The 25,169-nt window shown below is 40.8% G+C and overlaps 1 protein-coding gene across 1 annotated transcript; it reads left to right on the forward strand.

Moving 5' to 3' along the window:
* The first annotated feature begins 499 nt into the window (after nt 1-499).
* Nucleotides 500-23,783, forward strand: CLRN3 (clarin 3). Its single transcript, XM_054035395.1, has 3 exons — nt 500-832; nt 15,767-15,946; nt 22,225-23,783. The coding sequence occupies exons 1-3, from the start codon at nt 604-606 to the stop codon at nt 22,497-22,499; spliced, it is 684 nt and encodes a 227-aa protein (XP_053891370.1). The 5' UTR covers nt 500-603; the 3' UTR covers nt 22,500-23,783.
* Nucleotides 23,784-25,169: the final 1,386 nt, after the last annotated feature.

Consider the following 25,169-nt stretch of genomic DNA (forward strand, 5'->3'; position numbering starts at 1 on the left):
AGGATCTCCTTGTTAATATTTATTATTACAACTCTGGGTCTATTAGGGTGTCAGAAAGCCTTTTGGATATGGACATAAGCGAACTATATTTCAATATTAGTTACCAGTCTTACCTGCTTTTCCTGTACCAGCTCAGAATGTTTTATGGGTTGAGTACGAATCTTCAAGAAAGCACTAATTTAAGATTTCTATGATCTCTTCATGAGCTAGTATTTTTTAAGCTCTAGAAGATATCTGGAGGAAATCTGATTTGAAAGACTAACTCTTGATTTGGTCTCATTTCACTTGGCAAAGCACAGCCAATAAGAAATCATTTGATGAAGAGACATTGTAGTGGCAGATTCCTACTGTCCTTTGTTAGACTAGTATGGTTGTAACTATGGCAACATCTTTTCTCCAGACCAAAGTTCAATTATTTTACAACTTTATTACCACTGCTGTTAGTTCAAAGTTTACTGGCATAATTTTCTACCAGTACAAAACTAGGTCTACAGTCTCTAACAGCAGGGAACAGTCTCTTTCAGCTTGGAGCTCTCATTAACAAGACTAAGGAAACAAGAAAAGTATAACCTGCACTACAAGAAAACACATCTCTCTGATAAAATGCCATCCAGAAAAAAAAAACAAATGTTTGCATCTGCCTGTTTTACTAGTATTTGGTCTTTTGTGATAGTCTGCCTTGTTCTTGCAAACAAAAACTGGGTCTCGAGTAATGTTAACTTTACTGAAGGAAATTCAAGTGCTATTATAACCGTCACATATGGGGTTTTTGAAGGTGTGTGTTCAAAGAAGGTGATTGATGGACTTGAAACGCCAGCAAAAAATTTCCAAGGTAACTACTATAGTGAATATAAATGGATACTATTATGTTGTCTTACCTTGATACATTTCATTTTAGCAGAGCAGTTCATGTCTTTTATTTGTTTATACATATAATATTTTTATTGAAGACAAGAGTATTTACATACTTACTTTATGGGATTTAGGAGAGTTGTAAAAATAAGAGAACAAAAATAGTACAGCATATAATAGCAGCAACACATTGCAAACAGAAAGCCTTTCACATTATCCAGGATCTTGTTACTTCATAGCTTTGTCTGTGGGAAGTATCAAGATAAAAGGGAAACAGTTGTATTAAAAACAACAAGTCTAAGTTTCAGTCAAAAGCTTTCAGTCAATAGCAGAAAAGTAGTTACTGCTCATTTTATTATTGTTTTTATTACAAATTATTTCAAACCTAAAAGATAATACAGTTGCTGCTGATTAGGAATGACATATTGTCTTTGTATTTATTGTGGTTTATATAATGATTACCTATCCTAGCCTCTAGGTTTTTTCTTTTTTTTCTCCAGATTATTAAGGTGAAATTCATGGTTTGCTATTTCAAAAAATGTATATAGAAAGTTTGTTACCTGCTCAACTCCCATTCACAAGATCACACCCTGTGTGATTACTGACAGGGAAAAATCTAGAGCACTGGATAGATACATACTAAATAGGTCTTGATAAATGAATACAAAAACTAAAAAAAGAAAAATGCCTGGAATAGACAATTATGTTTTACATATTGTTTTTTCATAAAACATGAAATACATACAGTGCTCTGACCAAAATGCTAGGTTTAAAATAGTAATTTTATTCTAAAACATGATTGTCACAAGTTTTATGTTAAATTGTTTAAATATTTTACAGCCTATCAATGCCAATACAAATATTTTGGCAAAAATTGTATAAAATGATTGTCATTTTAGTTAGGTATTGCAGGGGGAAATATTATTAATAGATAATATTCACTTGTAACCTTTTCTTTTAAGGCTCCTTCCTTTTAACATGTAAATAATGGAGTCAGTCAGTTCAACATATAAACTAGTATTTTTAAAATGTTTACATGTTACTGTAGCTATCTAATACTAGCAATTCCTTTTTGACTAACATCACACTATGGAATGTACCTGGCAATATGAGCTTGACATAGACCTTTTATAGTGATGTTTCTCCATGAGACTACCAAAGGGTGCCTTTAAACATTCCACTTTGATAAACTATGACATGAGATTTCCAAAACAACTCAGGGAATTAGAATAAGTTGTGTTTTTCCACCCAGACCCATCTTAGACTTTACCACCTCTAAAAATGTCCAATAGATGGGTCACAGCTGAACTCTACACTTATATACAAGTCTGATTTTTCTGTATCTTCAGTTCTTCATATTTATTCTCACTAGTAAATGTACCATAGGACAGAAGGAGGACAGGGAAAAAACAGAAGAGAAAGCAGAAAAAGTGAGAGGTACCAAAAAAATCTAAAAAGGAGAGAGAAAATACAGATAGGCTTGGCAGAATTCAATTTTTATATTGTTATAATTTTGTTGGATAATTTGGATGTTTATTTTTAAGAATATTTTCAATTTTGTCCATTATGTTTTCACAGTTGTGGAAAATTATTGGGGGGTGTCAGACAATTATTTAATTACAGTAGATGTTAAAATTAAAAAAGTTAAAGCTTTATACTGTTTGAACACATATTGTCGACATCACATGTCCAAATATACAAAGTAAATACCCTTAAATCAACCTCTAGCAAGTTCCTAACCGGTATTTTTCTTACTTTGCCTATATATATAGTTATCATCGGTGGAAATATTTTTTTCATCGGTTTGTGTATGTTTGGTGAAATTGATGATTACTAAATTTACTGATAAAAATCTCATCCTTCCAAGCCTAGATATAGACAAGAAGAGGGGAAAATGAGGAAAGAGAGAGGGAAAAACAATGAAGGATGAAGTTTTACCTAGGGGAGCCTTGAAGAAAGATGCTATAAATATAAAACAAGCAAATATTAGAAAAAATATATTAGAAAAAGCAAAGTGTACATAGTAAAATGGTGCAGCATAAATAAGAGTCATAAATAAGATCTCAGTTAGGCACCAATTCTGCTTAGGCTTACACACTTAATTTTATGCACTGTGAGTAGTTCTATTGACATCAGTGGAAGCACTCTGCACAAAAGGTAGGCACGTACGTAAATGTTTGCAAGGATCAGGGCCTTACATTGGATTTTACACCAGTGTTACTCCATTGACTTCAAATGAGCTATTCTGATGTACTCCTTTGAACGAGAGAAGAGAAGCAGGCCACAAAACCTATTAACAAAGTCGGGAAAGAATGGTTTAAAATAATTAGCAGACAAGATATATATTTTATAGATTATTTTATATATCATACTTTTGACAAAGACCATGATGCCACAAACAAATCAACAGAACAAAACTGACCCAGACAGGACCCCTTCCTAGGTCTAGGAAACAATGATCAGGATAATTTATTTTTACACACCTAACATATTTCAGAGTAGCAGCCGTGTTAGTCTGTATCCGCAAAAAGAAGAACAGGAGTACTTGTGGCACCTTAGAGACTTACAAATTTATTAGAGCATAAGCGTGGGCTGTAGTCCACGAAAGCTTATGCTCTAATAAATTTGTTAGTCTCTAAGGTGCCACAAGTACACCTAACATATTATTTTCTGAGTTTAATAAGGAGACTCTACCCATACCCAATGACAACACATTACCAAGATCACGACAGTATGTAACATTGACAAGAGACTTTCTATATGGTGTAACTGCACTGAAGTCACCTTTGGCTGAATATGATAACAGCATATTATCAAAATTATGAGGATGGCAAAGTTATTTCAATGCAAGTTATAAGGACCACATTAAAATGGAAAAAAAAACAGTTGAGAATGTTAGTAGTAGAGAATCTTAAAAATTTTTTAAATGAAAATAGTGACACAGTTTGGAATCAGTCGATTAAAACAATTTCATTTAGAACAAAGGTTTTGGGGACAGATCAGCCCTATATTTATCTAGTTAAAATATTATTTTAATTTCAAATTTTGTATATAAAAGAGTGGTTTACATTTGACTGTATCCCTCTCACACCGATTGACATAGATCCTCATCCTAGCTCCATGCAGATGGACCTTCATTGACTTCAGTGGACTCCATGTGAGCACAGCTGTCTACCCATACAGAGCTCATTGCAGAATCAGGGCCTTAGATTGGAAGCAGTCTTTGTGTTTTTACAGCAGCTAGCACAATGGAGCCTCAGTTCTGATGATGGCCTCTGGGTGCTATTATAAAATGAAAATCGGTCACAGAATTCTTGTATTCGTAGGGCAAGTAGGATTTAACCCTTCACGTTAGAGAGAGAGAGAGATTTGCAACCCTGTTTTGTTCTTCTCTAATTAAAGTAGAAGTGAGATTTAAAATATGACATTACTAAATGATTAGCTTACCACAATAGTTATTCATATTTATTGAAAAATAAGAATGCCTGACATATTTAAATTTGAAAAGACCCAGAGTTTATTCTGGCCATGAAAGCTACTTTAAGCGACATTTTTATTATATAAATAAAGACATGTTTAAAGACTAGACTAGTCTAAATATAATTTTCTTTCAGTTAAAAAGTCCCTCAAATAAATTCCTCTAGGAATAAAATCAGTGTAGAGCACACTTGTTGTAAAGTTTCAGAGTAACAGCCGTGTTAGTCTGTATCCGCAAAAAGAAGAACAGGAGTACTTGTGGCACCTTAGAGACTAACAAATTTATTAGAGCATAAGCTTTCGTGGACTACAGCCCACTTCTTCGAATGCATATAGCTCTTGGGGTCTGTATTGTATATTATTATTTATTTGTTAAAGTTTATTGTATATGACTCTACACATTTTCAAACACATACACTTCTGTGAAAGATTATTTTCTTCATTTTTTAACTTCATCTGTTAAAATGGTTCGCAAAAAAGTTAGGCCACAAAAGTCAGAACATTCCAATACAGTACAGTGTCCTCCATCCAAGGGTCTTGAGGAATAGTCATACCTTTAGGTTAATGGGATAGCGGATGATGAAGAGAGCTCTTTTGCCATTTTAGCAAAGGCTTCATTCCATGCCCCCCTCCCCATCAGTGAAAAGGAAGAGGCTTTTAAAAGGCTACATTTATGTGAGAAAATAGAATTGACAGTACAAGTAATGCACCTTTAATTGAAAAAAAAAAAGTAACCTCAAGAGCAGGGATATCTTTTATTGAACCAACTTCTCTTGGTGGAGGGAATGAATTTTTGAGCTTGACAAAGCTCTTCTTCAGGTCTGGGGAAGATAATCAGAGTGTCTGAGCTAAATACAAGTTGGGACAGATTGTTAAGCATAAGGGTCTCCACATGCTATAGGAGACCACTTAAAATGAAGTGAGCAATTAAGGCTTAGTAGGCAGTCAGGGGTGTTACAAATTGTAATAAGCCATAAAACCATTGTCTGTGTTAAGTCCATGTTTTTTAGCATCTAGCAGAGTTATGAATTTCAATTCCCAGGCTCATTTCTTGAAGGTGTTGTGCAGGTTTCCTTTGAGAATGAGGACTGAGAGGTTACGTATGGACTGATCACTTTTGTGTAAATTGTTCACGCATGGGTGATTTTTTTGGTCTTATTTTATTGTTAGTTCATTTGAGAGTATAACAATTGTCTGGTTTCACCCACACCACATAGTTGTCGGTGCATTTGGTGCGCTGGATGAGGTACACCCCGTCTGATAGGCATGTGTAGAACCCATGGATTTTGAAAGGTATGTTGCAGGGGGAGAGAGAAGAATACTGATGATTGTAGCAGTGGAGATATGTCTGCAAGTTTTGCATGTGTTGTTCTGGCAAGATCTGGTGCCACTTTGAGGTCTATGGAGAGATTTCTTCTAATGATAAAGTGCTTGGTGAGACTGTAGTGGTGTTTGAAGGCAAGAAGAGATGGTTTGGGAAAGATTTTCTTTCAAGATGTGATCCCCATCAAGTATGGATTGTAATTGCTTGATTATATCCCATATTGGTTCCAGTGTAGGGTGGCAGGTGAAGTTGTGGTGAAAAATCTATGAGGGAAGCTAGGTTGTCTGGCCAGAGGAAAAAAATTTCATTAATGTATCTCAGTGTAACGGCGCCCTCCTGGCTCCTCCACAAAACTCAGTTGGAGACCACTCAAAGTGTATGCACCAGTGCTCTTTTATTCTTGTGCCAGTTCCCACCACCTGCTATATACACTTTATACACTGTCTTCAGGTCAACACCCTGGGAGACCGCTAGCTTCCCCAGCTAGCAGGGATCTACAGCCACACGCTCCTCCCCTTCCTGTGTCCCCCCTTGCCAGCTTTATATGGCCGGCTGGCTGATTAGGCCCACAGGTGCCGATGCTCAAGTAATCAGGGCGTAGTCTCCGCTGCCAGCCCCAACTAATCCTCTTAATTGGAGAGGGGCTAACAGGGACCTGGCCAGGCTCTCCTGGCCAGCACCCTGTTACACTCAGGTATAGAGTTGATTTCATAGTATATTTTTTCAGAAATTCTTCCTCAAGGTGATCCAGGAAGAGACATTGGCATATTGAGGAGCCATCCTACTATCCAGGGCTGTTCCCATGTTTTGGACAAAGTATTTATTGTTAAATGTGAAGTTGTTATGGGGGAAGATAAAATGGATGAGTTTGACAATGCGGTGGATTTCTGAATGTTGTAAATTATCTTGTAGGTATTTGAGGCAGGCAGTGATTCCATCATGGTGAGGGATGTTGGTATATAAGAAGGCGACATCCATGGAGGCAAGGGTGGAGTTCTGGGGGAGGTTGTTAATATTGCAGAGTTTCTGGAGGAATTCAGTACTATCTCAAAGGAGGCTGGCTTTTTGGGTGGTGAGTGGCTTGAGGATGAAGGAAGGTAACCAATATGCAAACTAGTGCACACCGGAAAATATAATCCCAATTATGTGTACAAAACAATGAGGTCTAAATTAGTTATTATACCCAAGAAAGAGATCTTGGAGTCGTTGTGGATAGTTCTCTGAAAACATTTGCTCAATGTACTGCCATAGTCAAAAAAGCCAACAATGTTAGGAACCACTATGAAAGGGGTAGATAGGACAAAAAGATTATAAAGCCACTATGTAAATCCATCAGGAATACTGAATACAGTGCTGGTCACTCCATCTGAAAAGAGATGGATTAGAAATGTACAAGTTACAGAGAAGGGTAACAAAAATGATTAAGGGTACAGAACAGAGATTAAAAAGACAGACTATTCAGCGTGGAAAAGAGAAGATGAAGGGTGGTGGGGTATGATAGAAGTCTATGAAATCATGAATGGTGCGGAGACAGTGAATAAGGAAGTATTATTGACCCCTTCATATAACACAAGAACCAGGGGTCACCCAATGAAATCAACAGGCAGTAGGTTTAAACAAACAAAAGGAAGTACTTCTTCACACAATGAACAGTCAACCTGTGGAACTCATTGCCAGGGGATGTTGTGAAGGCCAAAATTATAAATGGATCTAAAAAAGACTTAGTAAATTTACGGAGAATAGGTCTATCAATGGCTATTAGCCAAAATGGTCAGGGGTGCAATCCCATGCTCTAGTGTCCCTAGATCTCTGACTGCCAGTTGCTGGGACTGGACAACAAGAGATGGCTCACTTGATGATTGCCCTGTTCTGTTCATTCCCTTTGAACCATCTGGCATCAGCCACTGTTGGAAGAAAGGATACTGGGCTATATGGGCATTTGGTCTGACCCTGTGTGGCAATTCTTATGTTCTCATGATTTCTATGAGTCCTGATACTCCTTTGGTAAGAGTGGTGTAGCCAGATGTGATGGGTCTGCCTTGGTTCCCTTGTTTGTGAATCTTGGGAAGTATGTAGAAGTTCCCTGGGATGGGTTCAGGAGGATAAGGTTGTACACTTTTTCTTGGAGTTGTTTGGGGAAGGATTTGATGGTATCTTTAAATTCCTGTGTGGGGATTTTCTTTGAATTCTTTATAGTAGGTGGTGTCAGAGTTGTCAGTTGGCCTCGTTGATGTAGTCACCATGATTAAGGACTGCAATGGCTCTCCCTTTGCCTGATGGTTTGAGCATTATCTGGTTGGTTCGATTTTGGGGACTGTAGAGAGATTCTGGTGGATGAAATCTCTTGGTGGTTGGTGGTTTCACTGTTTGGTGGTTTCACTGTTTGGTGGTTTCACTGTTTTTTTTTCCTGAAGCAATTGGGGTAATGAGTCATTGTGTGGTTTTGTCCACTGGGAGGTGTCCAGTCAGATGATTCTTTTTTCATCTGACTGTAGTTGGAGATGTGGTTCGTGTCACCTCTGTTGTGAAAGAATTCCTTGAGGCAGAGTCGGCAAAAGAATTCTTCTAGTCCTCCACATGCTCAAATTCTGTGGTGGGCAGAAGTTCAATCCCTTGGAGAGTACAGATACTTCACTTCGAATAGGTTGATGATGTTGGGTGTCATGTAGTGTCTATATGATGGTCTGCTGGTTGAGGGGTTGTAGTTGGTTCCACTTTTTGTCTGTGTGTTGAATGACAGTCATCAGGGTCTTTATTTGATAGTTTTGGGTTTCCTCCATGATCTCCAGGTAGGTTTACTGATTTTTTTCTTTCAGCGTGTGGGAGCATGTAATGATTACTTGTTTGAGATGGTCCCTTGTGGAGTATATACGGTGCAGGAGATGGTTTCTCCATTTTTCTAAGGTCCTTTTGCAGAGCAGATCAGCATATTTGGGGAAATAGATAATGTTGTTCAGCTTGGCTTCCTGCTTCTTCATGTTGTTAAGTTTTTATTTTAAATGGCAGAATTTGATATCTTCCATAGTTGTTTGCATTGTTGTTGTAGCTGAATTTGCATGGTGGTTGTGTTGAATTTCCAGCAACCATTTAAAATCTTTCCAAGCAAAGATTCCAACAACTTAAAATGGATGACACGTTAAATATGTGCGTCTTTATATTATGAGACTAGCAATTTGCTTCACAGCAATTTAGAAACTAAAAGGATTTTAAAATGCACAAACTATTTGTCATCATTTACCTACCAGGTAAAAGTGGAAATATGTCTAGCTTCAGAATCCTGAAAGATCGTATTTTTTCATAGTATAAAAAGGATGGTAATACAAACATGTACACAAAGAAAATGTGAAGGGAGAGGTATGCTTTTTCTTCAATAAGTTTTATAGAACATCTATTAGGAAGAGTTATGAACATACTTTTAAATATACAGCACATCCTCCCACTAATAGCAAGCATCTCGTGCACTATGGATCTCTATGACATATTCTGCGCTGGTTTCTCTTGCGGAACTCCCATTGATCTCAATGCATGGTGTGTGTGAGAAAATGAACAGGAAACGTGCTATAAAGATTTGCAGAGTGAATTAGAAAGGAGAATTTTGCCCTTGTAAGACTGTTCTTGGGATCCAAGGAATTTTCTGTAAAAAGCAACAGAGGGTCCTGTTGCACCTTTAAGATTAAAGGTGCCAGGAATTTTCTGGCAACAGCACTGTTATTGTTTTTAAAGGGTTAGTTAATTAGTAGCCTTACAAACAAACTAACAAAGACCTTTACAATAACCAGACCTCCCAATTTATTTATTTACTCCACTGAAAGATATATTGGATTTTCTGTTTTACATTTTGGCAGTTAACAGTACAGAACACAAAAAACTTGACTAAGGTAACAGCAGCCTACTAACAAGCTGTTAATGATTTATATTGGGTAATTCAAGTACTTTATACTTTCATGAGCTGGGCAGAATGATCTGGCAAAAATTCAGAAGCTGTTAGTCACCTCAGAACATTTGTGTACCTACCAAAGTATAAGCAGAGTTTGTGTTTTGATTATTTACCTATGGCGGGGACATCAGAACAGTTCTATTCAGCTAATACCAGGTGGGAAGTATTTTGTCAGTGGCTTGGCTTGTTTTCAATCTGAAAGCAAACTTGGGCCATTTTTAGGGCCATTTTTTGTGTGGAGAAGTTGAAGCGTGGGGTGTGCATACATGCCAGTCTTGAACTAACTTTACTAAGAATCAGGAAGTGACATCATTAGAGGAAGTTTTATTATTTTTTCAATACCTTACACAAACTCTTGACAAACACTTGAAAAGTACTGATGCTAAAATTGACTTAATAGATCATCAATTTTCATGCAGACAGATGTTCTGTGATGCCTCATGGGGATGTATCAAGTTGGGTTGGATTATATTGTACTTTTAAAAAAATTATAGTATGTAATGTACATTTTTAAATGGATGTAGAACTTGTGAAAGGTGTCAAACTGGTAGCACTGGAGATTGAAGACACCAAGGGCAGTAGCCTAAACTTGTTCACACTGAAGTCATTGAGAGTTTGAGCATTGAATAGGGTCCTAGAGCCAATACATTGTCACAGTCCTAATATAGTCCAAAAGCTGACCTATCCTGTGGTAAAACCTATTTTAAAAGAGACACAGTGGAAGCCTGATTACTGTTATGATTTCTCTAGTTATAGACAGTAAACTCAATACTCTACAATAATCTGTTGTAGCCCAAGAAGGGGTGGAAATGAGTTTTTTTCTGTGGATGCTGACTGGCACAGTTTCATAGATTCATAGATTATAGGACTGGAAGGGACCTCGAGAGGTCATCGAGTCCAGTCCCCTGCCCGCATGGCAGGACCAAATACTGTCTAGACCATCCCTGATAGACATTTATCTAACCTACTCTTAAATATCTCCAGAGATGGAGATTCCACAACCTCCCTAGGCAATTTGTTCCAGTGTTTAACCACCCTGACAGTTAGGAACTTTTTCCTAATGTCCAACCTAGACCTCCCTTGCTGCAGTTTAAACCCATTGTTTCTGGTTCTATCCTTAGAGGCCAAGGTGAACAAGTTCTCTCCCTCCTCCTTATGACACCCTTTTAGATACCTGAAAACTGCTATCATGTCCCCTCTCAGTCTTCTCTTTTCCAAACTAAACAAACCCAATTCTTTCAGCCTTCCTTCATAGGTCATGTTCTCAAGACTTTTAATCATTCTTGTTGCTCTTCTTTGGACCCTTTCCAATTTCTCCACATCTTTTTTAAAATGCGGCGCCCAGAACTGGACACAATACTCCAGCTGAGGCCTAACCAGAGCAGAGTAGAGCGGAAGAATGACTTCTCGTGTCTTGCTCACAACACACCTGTTAATACATCCCAGAATCATGTTTGCTTTTTTTGCAACAGCATCACACTGTTGACTCATATTTAGCCTGTGGTCCACTATAACCCCCAGATCCCTTTCTGCCGTACTCCTTCCTAGACAGTCCTTTCCCATTCTGTATGTGTGAAATTGATTTTTCCTTCCTAAGTGGAGCACTTTGCATTTGTCTTTGTTAAACTTCATCCTGTTTAACTCAGACCATTTCTCCAATTTGTCCAGATCATTTTGAATTATGACTCTGTCCTCCAAAGTAGTTGCAATCCCTCCCAGTTTGGTATCATCCGCAAACTTAATAAGCGTACTTTCTATGCCAATATCTAAGTCGTTGATGAAGATATTGAACAGAGCCAGTCCCAAAACAGACCCCTGCGGTACCCCACTCGTTACGCCTTTCCAGCAGGATTGGGAACCATTAATAACAACTCTCTGAGTACGGTTATCCAGCCAGTTATGCACCCACCTTATAGTAGCCCCATCTAAATTGTATTTGCCTAGTTTATCGATAAGAATATCATGCGAGACCGTATCAAATGCCTTACTAAAGTCTAGGTATACCACATCCACCGCTTCACCCTTATCCACAAGGCTCGTTATCCTATCAAAGAAAGCTATCAGATTGGTTTGACATGATTTGTTCTTCACAAATCCATGCTGGCTCTTCCCTATCACCTTACCACCTTCCAAGTGTTTGCAGATGATTTCCTTAATTACTTGCTCCATTATCTTCCCTGGCACAGAAGTTAAACTAACTGGTCTGTAGTTTCCTGGGTTGTTTTTATTTCCCTTTTTATAGATGGGCACTATATTTGCCCTTTTCCAGTCTTCTGGAATCTCTCCCGTCTCCCATGACTTTCCAAAGATAATAGCTAGAGGCTCAGATACCTCCTCTATTAGCTCCTTGAGTATTCTAGGATGCATTTCATCAGGCCCGGGTGACTTGCAAGCATCTAACTTTTCTAAGTGATTTTTAACTTGTTCTTTTTTTATTTTATCCGCTAAACCTACCCCCTTCCCATTAGTATTCACTATGTTAGGCATTCCTTCAGACTTCTCGGTGAAGACCGAAACAAAGAAGTCATTAAGCATCTCTGCCATTTCCAAGTTTCCTGTTACTGTTTCTCCCTCTTCACTAAGCAGTGGACCTACCCTGTCTTTGGTCTTCCTCTTGCTTCTAATGTATTGATAAAACGTCTTCTTGTTTCCTTTTATTCCCGTAGCTAGTTTGAGCTCATTTTGTGCCTTTGCCTTTCTAATCTTGCCCCTGCATTCCTGTGTTGTTTGCCTATATTCATCCTTTGATATCTGTCCTAGTTTCCATTTTTTATATGACTCCTTTTTATTTTTTAGATCATGCAAGATCTCGTGGTTAAGCCAAGGTGGTCTTTTGCCACATTTTCTATCTTTCCTAACCAGCGGAATAGCTTGCTTTTGGGCCCTTAATAGTGTCCCTTTGAAAAACTGCCAACTCTCCTCAGTTGTTTTTCCCCTCAGTCTTGATTCCCATGGGACCTTACCTATCAGCTCTCTGAGCTTACCAAAATCTGCCTTCCTGAAATCCATTGTCTCTATTTTGCTGTTCTCCCTTCTACCCTTCCTTAGAATTGCAAACTCTATGATTTCATGATCACTTTCACCCAGGCTGCCTTCTACTTTCACATTCTCAACGAGTTCCTCCCTATTTGTTAAAATCAAATGTAGAACAGCTTCCCCCCTAGTAGCTTTTTCAACCTTCTGAAATAAAAAGTTGTCTCGAATGCAGTCCAAGAATTTGTTGGATAGTCTGTGCCCCGCTGTGTTATTTTCCCAACATATATCTGGATAGTTGAAGTCCCCCATCACCACCAAATCTTGGGCTTTGGATGATTTTGTTAGTTGCTTGAAAAAAGCCTCATCCACCTCTTCCACCTGGTTAGGTGGCCTGTAGTAGACTTCTAGCATGACATCTCCCTTGTTTTTTGCCCCTTTTAGCCTAACCCAGAGACTCTCAACACTTCCGTCTCCTATGTCCATCTCTACCTCAGTCCAAGTGTGTACATTTTTAATATATAAGGCAACACCTCCTCCCTTTTTCCCGTCTATCCTTCCTGAGCAAGCTGTACCCATCCACACCAACATTCCAATCATGTGTATTATCCCACCAAGTTTCAGTGATGCCAACAATGTCATAGTTGTATTTATTTATTAGCACTTCCAGTTCTTCCTGCTTATTCCCCATACTTCTCGCATTTGTATATAGGCATCTAAGATACTGGTTTGATCTTTCCTCCCAGTTTTGTCCTGACTCTCCTTTCTCTCTGCCAATATAGCCCACACTCCCTCTCGTTTCCGACCCATCTCCCCGGTCTCCATGTTCCCCACTTACTGTGGGCTTTGCTCACCTGTCCCCGTCGAACCTAGTTTAAAGCCCTCCTCACTAGGTTAGCCAGTCTGTGCCCGAATAGGGTCTTCCCTCTCCTCGAAAGGTGAACGCCATCTCTGCCGAGCAGTCCTTCCTCGAATAGCATCCCGTGGTCTAGGAAGCCAAAGCCCTCCTGGCGACACCATCTTCGCAGCCAGGCATTCACCTCCATGATGCATCTGTCTCTGCCCGGGCCCTTACCTTTGACAGGAAGAATTGAAGAGAATACCACCTGCGCTCCAAACTCCTTCACCCGTACTCCCAGAGCCCTGTAGTCACTCTTGATCCGCTCAGTGTCACACCGCGCAGTATCATTTGTGCCCACATGGATGAGTAGCATGGGGTAGTAGTCAGAGGGCTGGATAATCCTCGACAATGCCCCCGTAACGTCTCGGATACGGGCCCCCGGCAGGCAGCATACCTCCCGAGATGAAATGTCAGGGCGACAGATGGGCGCCTCCGTCCCCCTCAGCAGAGAGTCTCCGACCACCACTACCCTACGTTTCCTATTCGCAGTGGTGGCAGCAGACTCTCCAGCCTTAGGGGTACGAGGCTTCTCCTCCTTTACTGTAGGGAGTGATTCCTTCTTTCCTGTATCAAGAAGAGCATAACGGTTACCTATAACCACGGCAGGAGGGTTCGGAGCAAAGGTGGAGCACTGCCTGCTGCCAGAAGTAACCAGCTGCCAGTGTCCACCCTGAGCCATCTCCTCCTCCACCAGTGGTGTATCAGCAGTCCTGTGTACTGGGACAGCTACCTCAGCTGTCTCCACATGGACACTGTCGAGGAATTGCTCGTGGATACGGATGCTCCTCAACCTAGCCACCTCCTCCTGTAGCTCTCCCACCTGCTGCCTGAGAGATTCCACCAGCAGGCACCTCTCACATTGGATGGTCCCCGCAGCCTGGATATCAGTAAGTGGAAATTGCAAGTTACAGTCTTTGCAAAACCACACCAGGATCTGGGTAGAGGCATCCATGCTCAGGCGCTCTATCTGGCTACAGGCACAGGTGGAGGAGACAGTAGCAGTGCTGGCACAGGTGTTGCGGGTCTTCCTAACCATCGTAAGCCTCCCTCTGTCAAACTCCCGTCTGCAGCCCCCTGTCAGCTGAAAGGGTTGTTTAAGCAAACAGTTATGAATGTAGTTGCTTTAAAGGTATTAAGGGGAATCAAGAGAAAACAGATGGAACTGGCAAGGGACCCTCGCCCCCTTCCTGCTCCCCTTCCAAACTCCCTTGCGAAACTCCCTGTTAGCAGCCCCTGTTCGCAAAGTTCCTGTTTGAATGATTGTTCTAATGTGGCTGGGGTTTTGTTGTTATACTAATTATGTGTAAAGTCACCTAGAGCCTTGTATAGGTGTTTTTTTAATATTATTTAAATCAAAATAGGTAAATAAATAAAATATCCAGGTTAGGGTTACCATACGTCCGTTTTTTCCCCGGACATGTCCGGCTTTTTGGTAATCAAACCCCCGTCCGGGGGGAATTTCCAAAAAGCTGAACATGTCCGGGAAAAATACTCCCAGCTTTGCCGGCATCCCTGGCTTACTTTAGAGTGGGCTCCAGCAACTGCTGCTGCTCCCTGACTTCTCAGCTCTGTAAGAGCCAAGCTGCCCAAGTGCTACCGGCTTCACGGTTTGCCGGGCAGCCCCCAGACCTCCAGACCCGCTGTGCCTCCAGCCAGGCGCTTCCCCAGCGCAGCCGGAGCCCGGGAGGGGAAGTGCCCGGCCGGGGACGCAGGGTCTGGAGGTCTGGGGGATGCCTGGCAAACCGTGAAGCCGGTAGCGCTCAGGCAGCTGTTTCGTGTGGCTGGGAGGGAGGAGGGGGAATGCGGGGCGCTCAGGGGAGGGGGCGGAGTTGGGGCAGGGACTTTGGGGAAGGGTCGGGGAAGGGGCAGGGCCAGGGCTCCGTGGAGTGTCCTCTTTTTTAAAACCTTAAATATGGTAACCCTAATCCAGGTACAATGTTACCCTATTCTCAATATAGACCGACTGTGACTGCACCTGAAATATTGTGTTCAGATCTGGGCATCTTATTACCAGAATGATATTGACAAATTAGAAGGATTTTATGGAAGAGAGAAAAATAATAGACACAGCAATCTACATATATAAAGTAATAACGAAGGCCCATATCCTCAAATGTATTGAGGCCAACTGCCCTAGGTTCAAGGCCCAACTGCGCCCAAGGTTTCCATTCACAAACAGATCTTTGGGACTTAGGTGTCGATAATTATACACTCACAATCAGTTTTGTATTTTGAGCAAAACTTGACTTTTATTAATATCAAGTATTGGATCTGGTATTAACGCTGAGCTATCATATTTCAGTGACAGCAAAGCTGGGAAAGACAGCAATGAAAAGTTTGAACGTTGTGATTATCTTGCTCCTGGTTCTCAGTTTGCTTAGCTCCCTTATGAGTTCTGGATTTACATGCTGCAACACCGTAACCAATCCCTACCAGACCTTTTTGGGGCCCATTGGTGTCTATACATGGAATTCCCTAAGTGGTAAGTATGTAATGCATGCTATTCTATTTAGGTAGCTAGATAAAGAAATTATATAATATACACCTTTACCCCGATATAACGCGACCCGATAGAACACGAATTCGGATACAACATGGTAAAGCAGCGCTACAGGGGGGCAGGGCTGCGCGCTCTGGCGGATCAAAGCAAGTTCGATATAACACGGTTTTACCTATAACGCAGTAAGATTTTTTGGCTCCTGAGGACAGCGTTATATCAGGATAGAGGTGTACTGCAAAGAGAGTGCCTGATTGTCACGTACATTAAGGCCCCTTAACACCACTCTGGCAAAGCAAAGAGGGGTGTGTGTGTGAGTGAGAGAGAGAGAGAGAGAGAGAGAGACTGTGCATGCATGCATCCATTATAGGACTCGATTCTCATTTACACATGCATGCATACACACCAACCCATTTCTAAATGATATCTATATATAAAGGGTAGACTTCTAATCTCTAGTAAGGGCTATGGCACTTATCAGGAGTGACAGCAAGTCAGCATTATCTTCTCACTAGTAAGATTTAAGGACTGCATGTCTATGAATTTAATGGTTATGGGAGGACTATGAAAATATCACAAACCAGCAACATTTGAAAGAGAATTTTATTTTATTCAGGTTTTATGCCATACCTGTGACCATGGTATCTGAGCACCTTGTTCCTTCAGACAGCAATTAAATTGTAATGGTTATTTTAAATGAATCCATCATTCAGTAAGTTCCTGGGTGCATTGATTGCAATAATAAAAATGAAAAAAAACAGAGGTAGCCACTTACAACATAATTTAATGCAATTAAATGCATGCACATCACAGCAGAGATCTGAAGCTGACCCTTCTCAAACTACTGAAATCAAGGCAGACATGCAGGAAAATGCAGGTATTGGAAGTGACTAAGGACTAAATTTGCGAAGGTATTTAGGCACCTATGTGCTTTTGAAAATCCCACTAGGTACCTATCTACATCTTTATGCACCTAGATACCTTTTAAAAATCTGGACCCTTGTGTCCAATTCACTGTGGCACTGAGCCTCGTTAATTTCACTCATGTCTGAAGAAAAGCCATAACCCAAACATAAGCAAAATAGCTAAATGTGACAGGAAGTATTCAGCCTTGCTGTGGGCCTTATGGTCCTACTACACCTTGTATCAAGAAATGGGAAGCTGTGAGGAAAAGAGCAACAAAAAATGGGTCCTCCAAACTTGCCTAGGGGGAATTCTTTGGAGCGGTCATTAAGAAACCACAGAGACCTGGTTCTTGAAGGGCTAGAGGGGGTAGCAACAGCTAGTCAGAGCCCTGCTGGTTCAGATACAAAGAAGCTGCCTGGCCTTGGCAGTTTAGTTCCTTTCTGGGACCAACGGAATGAAGAAGGGTGCCCCTCTCTGGCCAAAAGAGCCTGACAATCAGACAGTGCTTATGGGTGGCTGAGCTGGTATACAGCTGGGATTGCAAAGAGAGAAGGACCTGAGGATGTTGGCCCTGAGATACGGCTGGAGATATAAGGGCCCAGTAGGAAGAGGCTCAGGGAAATAGCAGCAAAGGATTGAAGTAACCAGTACATGACTGCTGTGTATATGGTGCCTGGATTAGGACTTGGTGTAGTGGGTGGGCTGGGTTCCCCTACCAGCCAGAAGTAAAGTAGTGTAACCCCAAGGAGGGGACAGGGCTTATTTACAAGTCTGAACACAGGGCTGAATTTAAAAGATCTCAGAGCTGGGGCTGAAGACCCTAGTGAGGGCAGAGAGACTATTTATTGGACTCTTTAATACCTTGGAATGGGTTCATTTGTATTTTGTGACTTGGCCAGAGTGCCAAGCCATTGAAGATCCAACAAGGTTGGCTGGCAGCCTGCAAGGGCACCCGGGGCAAGAAAAGGACCAGTTGGAGGCACTCCAGAGGTGACTGCCCCTGTACACTAAAATTTAAAATCAAAAGAATGAAATGAGGAACTTAAGATGGAGGAAATGTGGTAAAACATGTTTCCTTCACTATGAGAAAAATGTTTTCACAAATCAAAGTAAACTAAAACTATATAAAATATTTTCTAAGCTGAAAAATAAGCGGAGACTCCGTGAGATGATAGACATCTGAACTCATCAAAGAGTCCCTAGAGGCATAACCTATCATTCACCTGTTACGCTTGCCTCTGGCTTCTTTAAATGTACATTGGTACTCTTCTGATCTTGCAGCTGTAATACGGATGAGTGTGTGGGTTAATAGGGTTCTACTTCCCCTAAAAGTAGATTCTGGACTTGGAGAATTTGTTGAAAAAATATCTGTTTACAGAGTTTCTTACATTAGGTGGCTCATCCAAATTAATTTCATGTGCAAAATAATTTCATGTCATTATGGGTGCCTCTGTTCTTGCTTTACCTCCAGATAGCTTTGTGAAGCAGTGTAGGCTGGAATGGAATATTTCAAAAGCACTACAGATTTGGGGCCAAATCCTCAGCTGGTGTTAGACAGCATAACTCCATTAAAGTCAATGGGGCACCACTAATTTACATTTGCTGAGGATCTGACATTCTAAATGTAGTCATATTCAGGATAGAACAGAATATGAAGGATCCTTGAAGGTTCTTAATTTTCATACTAATTACCCCAAGTTCCAAAATCCCACTCTCGGGGAAAAAAACAAAAAAACCCAACCTATCTTAAGGGAGCTTCATCCCATTGTTTATGCACATGCAAGCGTGTAGGGCCAGCCAGAGCAAGTTTAGCAAGGTCAGAGGAGATAGAAATGCAGAAGTAGTAATTAGAAAAGTACTCATTCTCAAGGACGAAATGTTATATTTTATATTTATGTTATAAGGTCGTAGAGCAGTTTTTAAACTAAGGGCTGGAGGAAAGCTGACAGGTGCGGAGAAGCACATGGTTCGGACATCCCTTAGGGGAAGATCTATTAATAGAGAATCTCTATGTCTTAGTGAGGAGGAGAGGATGGAAAATGATAAAATACAGGCAGCATTTGATCAAAAACAGTCAAATAAAAAAAGAGTCCCATTCAGTTACATCGTGTTATGGCAGACAGCTAGAAGGAGACAAGTTTTTAAAGTGCTTATATACCAATGCTAGAAGTCTAAATAATAAAATGGATGAACTAGAGTGCCTTGTATTAAATGAGAATAATAGTCATCACAGAAACTTGGTGGAATGAGGACAATCAATGGGATACAGTAATACCAGGATACAAAATATATCAGAAGGACAGAACAGGTCGTGCTGGTGGGGGAGTGGCATTATATATGAAAGAAAGCATAGACTCAAATGAAGAAAAAATCGTTAATAAATCAAACTATACTATAGAATCTTTATGGATAGAAATTCCATGCTCCAATAATAATAATAATATAGTGGTAGGGATATATTACCGACCACCTGACCAGGATGGTGATAGTGACTGTGAAATGCTCAGGGAGATTAGAGGCTATTAAAATAAAAAACTCAATAATAATAATAATGGGGGATTTCAATTATCCCCATATTGAGTGGGTACATGTCACCTCAGGACGGGATGCAGAGATAAAGTTTCTTGACACCTTAAATGACTGCTTCTCAGAGCAGCTGGTCCTGGAATTCACCAGAGGAGATCTAGTCCTAAGTGGAGCACAGGATCTGGTCCAAAAGGTGAATATAGCTGGACCGACTGGTAATAGTGACTATAATATAATTAAATTTAATATCCCTGTGGCAGGAAAACACCAAAGTGGCCCAACACCATAGCATTTAATTTCAGAAAGGGGAACTACACAAAAATGAGGAGGTTAGTTAATCAGAAATTAAAAGGTACAGTGCCAAAAGTGAAATCTCTGCAAGCTGCATGGAAAATTTTTAAAGACACCATAATAGAGGCTCAACTTAAATGTATACCCCAAATTAAAAATATATAGTAAGAGAACCAAAAAAGAGCCACTCTGGCTAAACAACAAAGTAAAGGAAGCAGTGAGAGGCAAAAAGGCATCCTTTAAAAAGTGGAAGTTAAATCCTAGTGAGGAAAATAGAAAGGAACATAAACATTGGCAAATGAAATGTAAAAATACAATTAGGAAGGCCAAAAAAGAATTTGAGGAACAGTTAGCCAAAGACTCAAAAAGTAATAGCAAATTTTTTTTTTTAAGTACATCAGAAACAGGAAGCCTGCTAAACAACCAGTGGGGCCACTGGTTGATTGAGATGCTAAAGGAGCACTCAAGGACGATAAGGCCATTGCAGAGAAACTAAATGAATTCTTTGCATTGGTCTTCAGGGCTGAGGATGTGAGGGAGATTCCAAAGCTGAGCCATTCTTTTTAGGTGACAGATCTGAGGAACTGTCCCAGATTGAAGTATCATTAGAGGAGATTTTGGAACAAATTGATAAATTAAACTGCAATAAGTCACCAGGACCAGATGGTATTCACCCAAGAGTTCTGAAGGATATGAAATTGCAGAACTACTAACTGTAGTCTGTAACCTAGCATTTAAATCAGCTTCTGTACCAGATGACTGGAGAATAGCTAATATGACACCAATTTTTAAAAAGGGCCAGAAGTGATCCCTGCAATTACAGGCCTGTAAGTCTGACATCAGTATTGGGCAAACTGGTTGTAACTATAATAAAGAACAATATTGTCAGACATATAGATGAACATAATTTGTTGAAGTGTCAACGTGGTTTTAGTAAAGGGAAATCATGCCTCACCAATCTACTAGAATACTTCGAGGTCAGTTTTCAGACTGGAGAGAGATAAATAGTGGTGTCCCCCAGAGGTCTGTTCTGGGACCAGTCCTATTCAACATATTCATAAATGATCTGGAAAAAGGGGTAAATAGTGAGGTGGCAAAATTTGCAGATGATACAAAATTACTGAAGATAGTTAAGACCCAGGCAGACTGTGAAGAGCTACAAAAGGATCTCTCAAAACTGGGTGACTGGGCAACAAAATGGCAGATGAAATTTAATGTTGATAAATGCAAAGTAATGCACATTGGAAAGCATAATCCCAACTATACATACAACATGATGGGATCTAAATTAGCTGTTACCACTCAAGAAAGATCTTGGAGTCATTGTGGATAGTTCTCTGAAAACGTCCACTCAACGTGAAGCAGCAGTCAAAAAAGCAAACAGAATGCTGGGAATAATTAAGAAAGGGATAGATAATAGGATAGAAAATATCATGTTGCTTCTATATAAATCCATGGTACGCCCACATCTTGAATACTGTGTGCAGATGTGGTCGCCCCATCTCAAAAAAGATATATTGGAATTGGAAAAGGTTCAGAAAAGGGTAACAAAAATGATTAGGGGTATGGAATGGGTTCCATATGAGGAGAGATTAATAAGACTGGGACTTTTCAGCTTGGAAAAGCGACAGCTAAGGGGAGATATGATTGAGGTCTATAAAATCATGACTGGTGTAGCGAAAGTAGATATTGAAGTGTTGTTTACTACTTCTTATAAAACAAGAACTAGGGGTCACCAAATGAAATGAATAGGCAGCAGGTTTAAAACAAATAAAAGGAAATATTTCTTCACACAACGCACAGTCAACCTGTGGAACTCCTTGCCAGAGGATGTTGTGAAGGCCAAGACCATAACAGGGTTAAAAAAAGAACTAGATAAATTCATGGAGGATAGGTCCATCAATGGCTATTTGCCTCTGTTTGCCAGAAGCTGGGAATGGGCGATGGGATGGATCACTTGATGATTACCTGTTCTGTTCATTCCCTCTGGGGCACCTGGCACTGGCCACTGACGGAAGACAGGACACTGGGCTAGATGGACCTTTGGTCTGACCCAGTAGGGCCATTCTTATGCTCTTATATACTGCAAATAACAGTTCAGCTTTCTTATCTTTGGTAAGATCTCTATTATGTATAATATGCAAATACCTATTGGTGTCAATAGGATTCCTGTATATGGGTCAAGTGGAGAATATACTATGCATACCTCTGCTGTGGATCCAACAGCACAACTTTCCCCTTAGATGGCTTTACTCCCACTGAAGTCAAGGGGAATGCTTCCATTGGCTTTAATAGGAGTTGAATTGGACTCAGAGGTAGGTACACAAAACATTGCACATCAGTTATCAGCTAGGGTACAGTAAATTCTTTAAATAGCTTCCCAGAATATTTTATTTATAGGAAACTCCAGATTTTTCTTCCAATTGGTTGAAATGCCTAGAATGAAATAGATATTAGAACTGTAATATTTGCATAAGTGTACCCATATAATATCACTAATATCACAATGCTATTTGTAACATTGTATTCCTATTTTCTAGGCATCTTCGTTCTTCTAACCATGATATTGTTTGCAGCGAACGTAGAGGCAAACAAACTGTCTGTAGAGTTGGCTTCAAACTGTGCACTTTCTTCAAGTCAATATAAAAACTCCAGAAACAATTATGAATATTCATACTGGCTCATGCTTCTCATCCTTCTTTTGAATGTTGCAACTATCATCATCATCATCTTCTATCACCGTGCAAGGTATTCCAAGAGGAAGGAACAGGAGAGACCCATTGAAAATGCACCAAAAGATGGTATTTTATTTTAATGATACCAGTTCTTTCATTTAAAGGTGATGTGGAAGAAAATGGCAAGTTAATGTGGACAATCATGACTGATAATTTAAACTCCAAATGTATATTGTTGTTCACTTCAGTTGTTCATTGTGTTGTATGCCTATCTTTAGTACTGATTGAATTCATCTTCATCATTTTAGATCTATATTGCCATATCAAATTATTTATTGATAAGGGCATTTGTTAAATGAAGTTGTATAATGATCCCAACGTGCACCATTTGTCTGAGAGCCCTTTAAGAATGAACTTTGCATAGCTCACCTTCCTGACTCCTCCCCTGGGGGAGTCCCTATGTGAAGGTAAGATACAGAATTGAGTTTTGAGGGGACCCCCTACTGACTGAGTGGGCAGCAGCAACTTGTAATGGGCACTAGGCCACAGAGATTTGGAAAGCGAATGCAAGGAAACATTCCATCTTCCTGCTGCTGTTCCTTCAGTCCTACCCCATTCTGCATCCAAGCAAATCCTATTGCAGCCCTTCTCTCCCCATCCATGCATCATTCAGCATAGCCAGTTTCCACCTCTTGCGGTCTGGCTTTTCTTGGCTGCAGAATGGCCCCCTAGGGGCTGTTTAACTTGCAGTGAGGGCTGAACCAGCCCCAGGACCAGGGTGGCCTAAAGGTACAAAGACCCTTTTCTCTGCCCTTTGAAGTCTGAACTCATTCAGATGCAAGGACAGGCCCATTGTTTTGATTATGCACATAATTCCTGATTGGAAAGAGGTAGACTAATCCAGAAAACATAAGAAATCTTGAAGATTATAGGACAGTCACCGGAGCCTCAGTGCTTCACCTTCCACTGCAGTCAGTTGACATTTCCCTTTTTTCTTTCATCTTCCACTTACTCTTTGAGCCCCATAGTAAATGATCCCTTCCACACTGAAGGCTTAGCTACACTTGCACGTTATAGCGCAATAAAGCCTCCCAGAGCGCTCTACCTTACTCCCCGTCCACACTGGCAAGGCACGGAGAATGCTCTGACTCCCTGGCTAGAGCGGTCTTGGTACTCCACCTCCCCGAGAGGATTAACAGCTATTGCATATTGGGCGAGATGCTGCAGCTCCAGTGTAAATGAGGAGTAACGTTATTACGCACTGATTGACCTCCGGAAACGCCCCATAATCCTCTTAACTGAAGTGGTCTCTCTTGTCTTTGTTGTGAACTCGGACGCGGAAGTGCCCTTTCAAAGCTCCAGTTCCAAGAGCGGCTGCTTATCTGGTCTGAGAAAACAAATAAACAGCTACTGTTTGCTTTTGAGTGAGTGAGATAGAGGCAGGGGGGGCTCTGTTTGGAGTGCGGGCTGCTCGAGAAAACAAACAGCTACTGTTTGCTTTGAGTGAGTAAGAGAGAGGTGGGGGAGGGAGGGGAGGTTTGAACTTACAAGATAGCATGCTGACACACTCTCAGCACCCCAAAAACCCACTCTCTCCCCCCCCCCCACATACACACAACACACTCCCTGTCACACTCCACCCCCACCCCATTTGAAAAGCACATTGCAGCCTCTTGAATTCTGGGATAGCTACCACAATGCACCACTCCCGATGCAGCTGCAAGTGCTACAAATGTGGCCACACCGGTGCACTTTCAGCTCTCAGTGTGGACAGACTGGAGCGCTTTCCCTAGTGCACTCTCCGAAGGCTGGTTTAACTTAAAGCACTCTACAGCTGCAAGTGTAGCCATGGCCTTAGAATTCACTGCTGCTCTTTGCCTCACCAGTCCTAGTTGGTTACTTTATTCTGGAGTATGGTCTCACTTCTTCTAGCAACTACACTCACAAAAGGGCATGCAGAGTAGCAAACAATATGAACACCGATGCAAAGTCAGCGCTATTGCTGGAGTCTTGTTCCTGTCTGGAGTGGCTAAACACAGACATTGTGGTTTACACGGTAACCGTGGGCCAGAGGGACATTATGCAATCATAAATGGGGAAGGAAATGGTCTGTTCAGTTAAGAGCGAGATGGTGGGTATCTACAAGTCAATTATTAACTGGTTGTTCCCATTTGCAAACGTTTTTTAGGACCCCTGTTTTAGACTATATATAGACTTTTTTGATTAACACAGCTAGTGAAATGATAAAGCTGCACCTTGTAAAGGTGTGGTCCTCCTGTTTCCTGAAAATAAAATCATACTGCCCTTTTGCACTGACACGAGTCCCAGAGAGTGGATATTTACAGGACAATATAAATGCCATGGCCGAATTGCCACTACATGGAGCTGAATAATTAAAGTATAATGCTGCTAACTAACAGAACAAAACCAAAGTATTGGGTAGTCTTTAAAGAGAGTTTTATTCTCTAGCTTTCAAACTTCCTCTAGTGTCTGCAGCTAGGCTGAGCTGACTCCTCCTCTTTAGGTGTTGCTAATTTTTACCTACTGTATTAACATCTTCCTCTGGGCAGGAGGGCAGACCCCATGGCATCCTGTAAGCTTATGCTTGATGCTCATGTTGCAGGGATGGGTGTTCACAGAGTGAAGTGATCAGCACCTTGCACTCTCTTGCCCCTCGCCCCCAGTAGCTGGGAGACCTTTCCCAATGTACTAACTGTATCACAGTCTCTCCCTTTACTGTACCTTATCAAGCCTGATTTACAGATGCATTCATTACATGGGAGGTATATCATGAAATACCACAGGGGCTA

This window comes from Malaclemys terrapin, chromosome 7, assembly GCF_027887155.1.
Source record: "Malaclemys terrapin pileata isolate rMalTer1 chromosome 7, rMalTer1.hap1, whole genome shotgun sequence".
NCBI classification, from domain to species: Eukaryota; Metazoa; Chordata; order Testudines; family Emydidae; genus Malaclemys; species Malaclemys terrapin.

Coding starts and splice junctions, on each gene's coding strand:
- CLRN3 (XM_054035395.1), top strand. CDS start 604: ATGCCATCCAGAAAAAAAAAACAAATGTTTGCATCTGCCTGTTTTACT. Junction 833..15,766: donor GCCAGCAAAAAATTTCCAAG/GTAACTACTATA, acceptor ATCATATTTCAG/TGACAGCAAAGCTGGGAAAG. Junction 15,947..22,224: donor TACATGGAATTCCCTAAGTG/GTAAGTATGTAA, acceptor CCTATTTTCTAG/GCATCTTCGTTCTTCTAACC.